The sequence below is a fragment of the Chanos chanos genome, chromosome 9 (assembly GCF_902362185.1).
Source record: "Chanos chanos chromosome 9, fChaCha1.1, whole genome shotgun sequence".
In the NCBI taxonomy this organism is placed as follows: Eukaryota; Metazoa; Chordata; class Actinopteri; order Gonorynchiformes; family Chanidae; genus Chanos; species Chanos chanos.
Window position 1 is genome coordinate 33,165,775 of NC_044503.1, and position 10,924 is coordinate 33,176,698.

The window sequence follows — 10,924 nt, forward strand, 5'->3', positions numbered from 1 at the left end:
TAACTCAGGTTTTCGAACTTGTGCTTTTGAACTCGAGCTGTTCGAGTCTGAACTCGTGCTTTCGAATTTAGGTTTTCAAACTCGAGCTACCTGTCTATGGAGCTGCAGAAGGCTGATGATCGAGACACTACAAAGGTTTAACTAAATTCACATCCCTTTGTAACACAAAGATTAAAAATAATTCTCACTGGGGCAAATGTAAACATTTACCAATTTAGTAAGACAATTAGACTATAGGGGCAGACGTTACTGCGACCAATTTTGGGGGGCATATTAGTCCTTGTCCGTTGAATATTGTTAGCCCGTTGCTCTACGCACTGCGGAGTGATACCAAAATTTTCTGACCAATTGCATGCAGTTGACTGGGAGCAGCTAAATTAGAAAAAAAGCAACGACAAAAAAACGACTCAGTTTTACTGGTGAACTGGTAACTGGTACAAACGACTCAAAAAGAACGAGTCCTTCGCAAATTGCACACCATTACTTGAATGCCGGTCTGCAGGTTAGAATACAATGTCATTCCAATTCACCACATATTCCTTATTTAATAATACAGCAAAAGTGGAAAATACATCGCTTATTGCTGGTAATTCCGACCAATTCAATCAAGTGAAATCCAAGCCTGACCTTGATGCCGACGATAACTGGCTTGAAATAAAATGGCCCAAGAGAAAACAACCAAAGACAGTCCCTGCCAAAGTCCTGCTATTTGAAGTTTGGATTTTATATTCCCCGTATTCTTTCAGCTACTAGCCAATTGCTTAACTGTGTTGTTTTAAAGGAAGTAAGAGTAGGCTAAACTATTTAGTCATCTCGTTATATCGGATTCATTCAAAGTACTCACCACAAAGAAGAATTTATTCCTTCGGGGTATGCTGTCCTCACTAAAACTTGTTGCAGGCAACGGATTTTCAGCTATACAGCCAGCTTTACGTTATGTTCTCCAACACTGCATCCTCCAAAGAACAGACAGGTTGTTGTATTTGGCAGGATTTACTGTAGGAAAATGTATCATTTGTAAAACTGAGAAAAAGAGCACAAAAATACAAACAGATGAATGCCTTTGTAAGTACTAAACAACATCTCTAGCACATCAGTAGAGGAAAAATTATTGACGTAAACCAGCGTGAACAGGTGTTTGAGGATAAGTATGTCAATATAAGTAAGAAAATATACCAAAGTTTTAACCACCAAGCACTAGTACATCTATATGCAGTTAACAATAAACTAGCCATCATCAGAAATATTGTACTCAAACCTAAGAAATAGCCACATAAACATGTTAATATAACTATAACAAATGACTTACATTTTGTGGACTTTAAGGCCAAGGATTAAAAGGAAAGGTGAAATCTAAGGATATTTCAAATGTCACAGGGTGGTTGAGTACAAAAGCCACAGGGACATGATCACAGGATGGTGAGAGACAGAAAAAGAAAGAAAGAAAAACAAGCCTAAAGTTCTGCTGAATACCATTGCCTTTATTTTTATTTTTTTGTTTTAGAAAATGTACTTTTTTCTCTAAAAAATATTCAACTGAGTAATGGAGACAATCTGTGGGAGTTACCTGACCTCCAGTCTGACTTGAAAGACCTTCAAATTAACCAAGAAACACATTTACGTTGCCCCAAGATTACAGTTTCCAAGATTGAGGAAAAATTCCCCTCAATTTAAAAAGAACATATTCATGGTATATTGCCTGTATATTTGCAAGACATTAACAAACTTTTAATGTACTTATAACTCAAACAAGGCACACTTTAATTTCACTTATCAAGCAAGTGTTTTAGTACGTACACAGCCACTGGTCGACAGGCGCCATCTCCTGGCCAAAAGAGACATTGAGAGTGATTCTTCACTCCTTAACACCATCAGATCATGGGCTAATGCACGTCTCCTACAATATATGTTTAGTCACCACCTGATTGCACCACATCCCAGTGGACTTTATTCCAGGAACCCATAACACTCCATTACCGTGATGCTCTGCAGATCCGTCCGCTAATCTAGAACCTTGACGGACCAGCGGGAGTTGACGCCTGGCTAAGGCTGAGGTATTGCTACCTGGCTAGCGCCATTTTGGAGGAGGAAAGTTGTACTGGTGTCGTAAGGCCATTGGATGGAATTTATTCTTAATGTATTTATTTAATCAAAACAACATTTTATTTACAAAAATTATTCAAGTGACTCAAATGATTACTAAAGAATGGCATTGCAATGCACCTTGGCATTTAACACTCATTCCAGAAACAAGCACAATTTTCTGTTTCTCTTTAAAACTGTCACCTGATGTCATTTGCATAGTCCATTGAAGGTCAGTCGCTTTTCTGTTACTTTGGTAAACATTTGATTCCGCCCAAGTAACTTACAATAGGAGTAACGTGTACATTTACAAGAAAACAACCAAAGGGCGGCTGGGGATAAGAGATTGGTAGGGTTAGATAAGAGGTACTGGTCAACCACCCATGAACCAGGGAAAGAAAAAGAGAAAGGATAGAAAATGGCCAACTCTGTTTAAATATTAGATAACTACTGAGGCCAGATCAATTACAATGAGAGATGTATTGTAAATTCTGTTGAAATTACAAACGTGGTCATTGTGTAAATATGGAGTAAGGGCCGTCCTAGTGCAATCAATGCCCGAGGTCAGAAAGGTACAAAACCTGATTGTTATTATTTGGACTGCTGGACAGACAAGGATCTCTTTTTCTGAGGCTGAAACCACATCGTGAACGTTAGCAAATGTCCTGAGGCTTATACATACAGGTACCAAAGCAAACGTCCTGAGGTGTGCACATACGGGTATAAGTACGTCAGGGGGACACTTCCCTCAGCAGACGCTCAAAGACCGACAAGATGGAGGGACAGAACGGAAAGGAAAGTGCCGGGCAAGAGAAAGGAACGTCCAAGGCCGAGCTGAAGGCAAGTTACCAGCATTTTGATCCTGCGTTGTACCTGCAGAGGCACTACACTCCACCACGTGCCAGCTTTGACAACAAAGACAATGTCGTGCCATGGAAACTTGGCCTGATACACAGGGCTTTCACTGAGGGTACGTTCTCTCCTTTATGTCTCTCTCTCTATCTCTCTCTCTCTCTCTCTCTCTTTCTCTATACTGACATCTCTTCCATTGTCCCCATCTCCACTTTTCTCATCTGCCTGCTTTCAGTTCTTGTGCTGCAGTAGCTTTTTGGACTCTTATTTTTTCACATTTAAAACGCTCTTGCTCTTTTCTCTCTCTCTCTCTCTCTCTCTCTCTCTCTCTATCTCCCCCCCTCCTCCCTATCAGGTGATTTGAAGGGGGATGTTCTGGTGGATATAGGTTCTGGTCCTACTCTGTACCAAGTGATGAGCGGCTGTGAGCGCTTTAATCGTGTGATCCTTTCTGACTTTGTGGAGGCCAACCGCAGGGAGCTGCAGAACTGGCTTCAGGGCAAGAGTAACAGTCTAGATTGGACTCCTTTCTTTCAGCACGTCTGTAAACTGGAGGGGAGAAGGTGAGACTTCAAATGCACCCTTTTCTGTACATTAACGCATACTTTACCAAAAAGTAGGTATTTTAAGGTTGCTTGAAAAGATTAGGTCACCAGGAACCCCGGTACAGAAACAGTTTCATTCATGAACTGATCATCGAAAAATAGATCATGTCATGGGAAAAAAAATTCCATTAACCGATAAACCTCTACTGATTGACGACAAGTGCCACACCTTTTAAAAATTGCTGTTCAAACATTGTTTCAGGGATCAGCAATTTAAATATATCCAGCTCTCAATCCTCTTTCTTTCCCTCTTTTTTTGTTATTCTTTTAGCCCTGAGGCATGGAGTGAGAAAGCACAGCGTCTTCGATCTGTGGTAACTGACGTCTTACCCGTTGACATACACCAACCTAACCCGTTACCTCTGGACGCCTTGCCCCCATCCGGAGCCGACTGTCTGATCTCCTGCTACTGCCTGGAGGCTTCTAGTCCTGACCTGGCTTCTTTTAACAAAGCCCTGGGTCACATCGCCGGCCTGATTCGTCAGGGGGGCCACCTCCTGCTCATTGGAACCCTGGAAATTTCTTTCTACTACCCAGCACCAGACGTGCGTATCCCCGTCATGCGCCTGGATGAGGCTCAGGTGTGTTCCAGCCTGAAGAACTGTGGATTCCAGCTGCAGGACCTCAGTGTTTACTATCTACCGCAGGACATGCATAAAACCACCGATGACGCTAGGTCTATGTTCTTTGCGAAAGCTAGGAAACAATAGACGTGAGAAAAGTAATGGAAAAAGGTTAGTGGAGAAGAATTTTCACTGATAAACAACCTCTCACAAAATATACTTAGCCAGACCTGGATGACAGAATAAATTTCCTGAATTAGCCAAAAATGAAAGAAAAGCAGAGGAGGGTTAGCTTATCCCATGACCAAATTTGAAGCATGCTATGCTTTGAAGGGAATTCTTGTACTGTATTCATTTCTTTTGATTATTTGCATTGTAAGAGTTACATGTGATGGGTATTTAAATAAATGATAAGTGAAATGTCCTCTGGTTTCTTACTACAAGCAATATTTTTGAAAAGATTCAAAGTGGTTTGATTCTTGCACATGGTTGTACAAACAACAGTAACCAGAGCAAATGGAGTGCAAAAGAAAATGTAACATTCAGTAAAGTCAAAACACAAAACATATTAAGTGGTCGGATGGGTCAAGTTCTCCGCATGGATACTACAGGTCTGTAGATCAAGATCTTCAACAAGATACATGCTACGGATGGAATGGCTCTGTAACATAATTTAAATATATCACTAGATTTATAACTAGCTCACAGGAGGTACTGACTTGTTGATCTAATTTTGGGATCTTAAATAGATACAGTATTCCTGAAAAACACCAAGCAAATGTGGAACCTGCACAAGATATTTACTGTGTATTCATCTATTGTGTTTTAATTTCTTTTGAACAAACAGTGCTATCGTTGAAAAAAAGGTTCTAATATCAAACTTTTTATCACGTAACATAAACTAATAAGTCACATTTCTTGGCTACACAAAAGTTTCTATTTTGTCATGCAAAAGTGAGGCTGTGTATCTTTCAGCCTCTTACTTCCTTGTTTCCAAACTGTCAAAGAAAGTATATGCAGAGCCCATCTACATAAAGCATGTCCACTTCCTATTTATGCCTGGAGGCTGCAATTCACCTAAAGGAATCCTCAATGAATATGAGTGAATGGAGCTAAACGCCTAAAATAATTATTTACACCTACTTCTAGACAAAGAAGCCCACATTTTATTTTAGTTCTTGCAAATATAGCATCAATTATATTTCAGAATTGAAATGAAAAAATCACGTTCTTTCATTTTTCTTACTGGGAGGGTAATTTTTTCCATAAAACGCTAGAATTCTTCTGATGTATGCTGATAGGTCAGTTAAGATTTATGACTGATTGCAACAGGACCCGGCACCCAGAGTCTTCGGAAGCTTTTGAAATGAAGTTGAATAATAATCTAAAGGACCAAGAGGACCTTCGTGTTTAACAGCTAATTGTAGATCTGGCTAATGTAACGATATGCTAACTAGTCATGGTGGCGAATGCCGTAAAGTGTCAAAATGGCAGATGCCGTGAAGTGGCTTGTGGTGTGTGACATCACAAATACTCAAAAGCATTTCACTACTGTTGAAAAACTGTAAAAAAAAAAAAAAAAAAATCTTAAAATGGAACTATATCTATTGTCTCAGCCCCAAATATTGAAAACATAATAAAAATTACTAGGAAAAAAATATTTACCCCATGAAAGTTACATTTTGGGGGTACAGCCCCCATAGGCCCCCATTCATTTTGGACTATCTCGCAAGTGCCCCCTACAAAACAGGGAGCTCTGAGAGTGGAAGTTCTCTCCTATTTAGAAATTCTCTGGTATCTGCTTGCTTGGCCTTATGGGATACTGGAATGGTGTATCCACTGAATCGACAGAACGACCCAGAACATGAGTTAAGTCTTTGGGTAGAATCGTCTGCTGCGTCTTCAGATAGAATTGTCATCAAACGCAAGCTGATCCACGAGTTCGGGTAGACTAGTCTGCTGCATGAACTGTCAAGCTCAGATTTTCTAACTCGAGCTGTCCAAATTCGAACTCGAGCTGTCCAAATTCTAACTCAGGTTTTCGAACTTGTGCTTTTGAACTCGAGCTGTTCGAGTCTGAACTCGTGCTTTCGAATTTAGGTTTTCAAACTCGAGCTACCTGTCTATGGAGCTGCAGAAGGCTGATGATCGAGACACTACAAAGGTTTAACTAAATTCACATCCCTTTGTAACACAAAGATTAAAAATAATTCTCACTGGGGCAAATGTAAACATTTACCAATTTAGTAAGACAATTAGACTATAGGGGCAGACGTTACTGCGACCAATTTTGGGGGGCATATTAGTCCTTGTCCGTTGAATATTGTTAGCCCGTTGCTCTACGCACTGCGGAGTGACACCAAAATTTTCTGACCAATTGCATGCAGTTGACTGGGAGCAGCTAAATTAGAAAAAAAGCAACGACAAAAAAACGACTCAGTTTTACTGGTGAACTGGTAACTGGTACAAACGACTCAAAAAGAACGAGTCCTTCGCAAATTGCACACCATTACTTGAATGCCGGTCTGCAGGTTAGAATACAATGTCATTCCAATTCACCACATATTCCTTATTTAATAATACAGCAAAAGTGGAAAATACATCGCTTATTGCTGGTAATTCCGACCAATTCAATCAAGTGAAATCCAAGCCTGACCTTGATGCCGACGATAACTGGCTTGAAATAAAATGGCCCAAGAGAAAACAACCAAAGACAGTCCCTGCCAAAGTCCTGCTATTTGAAGTTTGGATTTTATATTCCCCGTATTCTTTCAGCTACTAGCCAATTGCTTAACTGTGTTGTTTTAAAGGAAGTAAGAGTAGGCTAAACTATTTAGTCATCTCGTTATATCGGATTCATTCAAAGTACTCACCACAAAGAAGAATTTATTCCTTCGGGGTATGCTGTCCTCACTAAAACTTGTTGCAGGCAACGGATTTTCAGCTATACAGCCAGCTTTACGTTATGTTCTCCAACACTGCATCCTCCAAAGAACAGACAGGTTGTTGTATTTGGCAGGATTTACTGTAGGAAAATGTATCATTTGTAAAACTGAGAAAAAGAGCACAAAAATACAAACAGATGAATGCCTTTGTAAGTACTAAACAACATCTCTAGCACATCAGTAGAGGAAAAATTATTGACGTAAACCAGCGTGAACAGGTGTTTGAGGATAAGTATGTCAATATAAGTAAGAAAATATACCAAAGTTTTAACCACCAAGCACTAGTACATCTATATGCAGTTAACAATAAACTAGCCATCATCAGAAATATTGTACTCAAACCTAAGAAATAGCCACATAAACATGTTAATATAACTATAACAAATGACTTACATTTTGTGGACTTTAAGGCCAAGGATTAAAAGGAAAGGTGAAATCTAAGGATATTTCAAATGTCACAGGGTGGTTGAGTACAAAAGCCACAGGGACATGATCACAGGATGGTGAGAGACAGAAAAAGAAAGAAAGAAAAACAAGCCTAAAGTTCTGCTGAATACCATTGCCTTTATTTTTATTTTTTTGTTTTAGAAAATGTACTTTTTTCTCTAAAAAATATTCAACTGAGTAATGGAGACAATCTGTGGGAGTTACCTGACCTCCAGTCTGACTTGAAAGACCTTCAAATTAACCAAGAAACACATTTACGTTGCCCCAAGATTACAGTTTCCAAGATTGAGGAAAAATTCCCCTCAATTTAAAAAGAACATATTCATGGTATATTGCCTGTATATTTGCAAGACATTAACAAACTTTTAATGTACTTATAACTCAAACAAGGCACACTTTAATTTCACTTATCAAGCAAGTGTTTTAGTACGTACACAGCCACTGGTCGACAGGCGCCATCTCCTGGCCAAAAGAGACATTGAGAGTGATTCTTCACTCCTTAACACCATCAGATCATGGGCTAATGCACGTCTCCTACAATATATGTTTAGTCACCACCTGATTGCACCACATCCCAGTGGACTTTATTCCAGGAACCCATAACACTCCATTACCGTGATGCTCTGCAGATCCGTCCGCTAATCTAGAACCTTGACGGACCAGCGGGAGTTGACGCCTGGCTAAGGCTGAGGTATTGCTACCTGGCTAGCGCCATTTTGGAGGAGGAAAGTTGTACTGGTGTCGTAAGGCCATTGGATGGAATTTATTCTTAATGTATTTATTTAATCAAAACAACATTTTATTTACAAAAATTATTCAAGTGACTCAAATGATTACTAAAGAATGGCATTGCAATGCACCTTGGCATTTAACACTCATTCCAGAAACAAGCACAATTTTCTGTTTCTCTTTAAAACTGTCACCTGATGTCATTTGCATAGTCCATTGAAGGTCAGTCGCTTTTCTGTTACTTTGGTAAACATTTGATTCCGCCCAAGTAACTTACAATAGGAGTAACGTGTACATTTACAAGAAAACAACCAAAGGGCGGCTGGGGATAAGAGATTGGTAGGGTTAGATAAGAGGTACTGGTCAACCACCCATGAACCAGGGAAAGAAAAAGAGAAAGGATAGAAAATGGCCAACTCTGTTTAAATATTAGATAACTACTGAGGCCAGATCAATTACAATGAGAGATGTATTGTAAATTCTGTTGAAATTACAAACGTGGTCATTGTGTAAATATGGAGTAAGGGCCGTCCTAGTGCAATCAATGCCCGAGGTCAGAAAGGTACAAAACCTGATTGTTATTATTTGGACTGCTGGACAGACAAGGATCTCTTTTTCTGAGGCTGAAACCACATCGTGAACGTTAGCAAATGTCCTGAGGCTTATACATACAGGTACCAAAGCAAACGTCCTGAGGTGTGCACATACGGGTATAAGTACGTCAGGGGGACACTTCCCTCAGCAGACGCTCAAAGACCGACAAGATGGAGGGACAGAACGGAAAGGAAAGTGCCGGGCAAGAGAAAGGAACGTCCAAGGCCGAGCTGAAGGCAAGTTACCAGCATTTTGATCCTGCGTTGTACCTGCAGAGGCACTACACTCCACCACGTGCCAGCTTTGACAACAAAGACAATGTCGTGCCATGGAAACTTGGCCTGATACACAGGGCTTTCACTGAGGGTACGTTCTCTCCTTTATGTCTCTCTCTCTATCTCTCTCTCTCTCTCTCTCTCTTTCTCTATACTGACATCTCTTCCATTGTCCCCATCTCCACTTTTCTCATCTGCCTGCTTTCAGTTCTTGTGCTGCAGTAGCTTTTTGGACTCTTATTTTTTCACATTTAAAACGCTCTTGCTCTTTTCTCTCTCTCTCTCTCTCTCTCTCTCTCTCTCTCTATCTCCCCCCCTCCTCCCTATCAGGTGATTTGAAGGGGGATGTTCTGGTGGATATAGGTTCTGGTCCTACTCTGTACCAAGTGATGAGCGGCTGTGAGCGCTTTAATCGTGTGATCCTTTCTGACTTTGTGGAGGCCAACCGCAGGGAGCTGCAGAACTGGCTTCAGGGCAAGAGTAACAGTCTAGATTGGACTCCTTTCTTTCAGCACGTCTGTAAACTGGAGGGGAGAAGGTGAGACTTCAAATGCACCCTTTTCTGTACATTAACGCATACTTTACCAAAAAGTAGGTATTTTAAGGTTGCTTGAAAAGATTAGGTCACCAGGAACCCCGGTACAGAAACAGTTTCATTCATGAACTGATCATCGAAAAATAGATCATGTCATGGGAAAAAAAATTCCATTAACCGATAAACCTCTACTGATTGACGACAAGTGCCACACCTTTTAAAAATTGCTGTTCAAACATTGTTTCAGGGATCAGCAATTTAAATATATCCAGCTCTCAATCCTCTTTCTTTCCCTCTTTTTTTGTTATTCTTTTAGCCCTGAGGCATGGAGTGAGAAAGCACAGCGTCTTCGATCTGTGGTAACTGACGTCTTACCCGTTGACATACACCAACCTAACCCGTTACCTCTGGACGCCTTGCCCCCATCCGGAGCCGACTGTCTGATCTCCTGCTACTGCCTGGAGGCTTCTAGTCCTGACCTGGCTTCTTTTAACAAAGCCCTGGGTCACATCGCCGGCCTGATTCGTCAGGGGGGCCACCTCCTGCTCATTGGAACCCTGGAAATTTCTTTCTACTACCCAGCACCAGACGTGCGTATCCCCGTCATGCGCCTGGATGAGGCTCAGGTGTGTTCCAGCCTGAAGAACTGTGGATTCCAGCTGCAGGACCTCAGTGTTTACTATCTACCGCAGGACATGCATAAAACCACCGATGACGCTAGGTCTATGTTCTTTGCGAAAGCTAGGAAACAATAGACGTGAGAAAAGTAATGGAAAAAGGTTAGTGGAGAAGAATTTTCACTGATAAACAACCTCTCACAAAATATACTTAGCCAGACCTGGATGACAGAATAAATTTCCTGAATTAGCCAAAAATGAAAGAAAAGCAGAGGAGGGTTAGCTTATCCCATGACCAAATTTGAAGCATGCTATGCTTTGAAGGGAATTCTTGTACTGTATTCATTTCTTTTGATTATTTGCATTGTAAGAGTTACATGTGATGGGTATTTAAATAAATGATAAGTGAAATGTCCTCTGGTTTCTTACTACAAGCAATATTTTTGAAAAGATTCAAAGTGGTTTGATTCTTGCACATGGTTGTACAAACAACAGTAACCAGAGCAAATGGAGTGCAAAAGAAAATGTAACATTCAGTAAAGTCAAAACACAAAACATATTAAGTGGTCGGATGGGTCAAGTTCTCCGCATGGATACTACAGGTCTGTAGATCAAGATCTTCAACAAGATACATGCTACGGATGGAATGGCTCTGTAACATAATTTAAATATATCACTGG

At 40.5% G+C, this 10,924-nt stretch overlaps 2 protein-coding genes across 2 annotated transcripts; both read left to right on the forward strand.

Annotated features, from left to right (window-relative positions):
- Positions 1–2,856: 2,856 nt before the first annotated feature.
- Positions 2,857–4,249, forward strand: LOC115821655 (phenylethanolamine N-methyltransferase-like). The gene is made up of 3 exons (XM_030785460.1): positions 2,857–3,052; positions 3,290–3,497; positions 3,811–4,249. The coding sequence occupies exons 1-3, from the start codon at positions 2,857–2,859 to the stop codon at positions 4,247–4,249; spliced, it is 843 nt and encodes a 280-aa protein (XP_030641320.1).
- Positions 4,250–8,987: 4,738 nt separating this feature from the next.
- Positions 8,988–10,382, forward strand: LOC115821656 (phenylethanolamine N-methyltransferase-like). The gene is made up of 3 exons (XM_030785461.1): positions 8,988–9,183; positions 9,423–9,630; positions 9,944–10,382. The coding sequence occupies exons 1-3, from the start codon at positions 8,988–8,990 to the stop codon at positions 10,380–10,382; spliced, it is 843 nt and encodes a 280-aa protein (XP_030641321.1).
- The last annotated feature ends 542 nt before the right edge of the window (positions 10,383–10,924 follow it).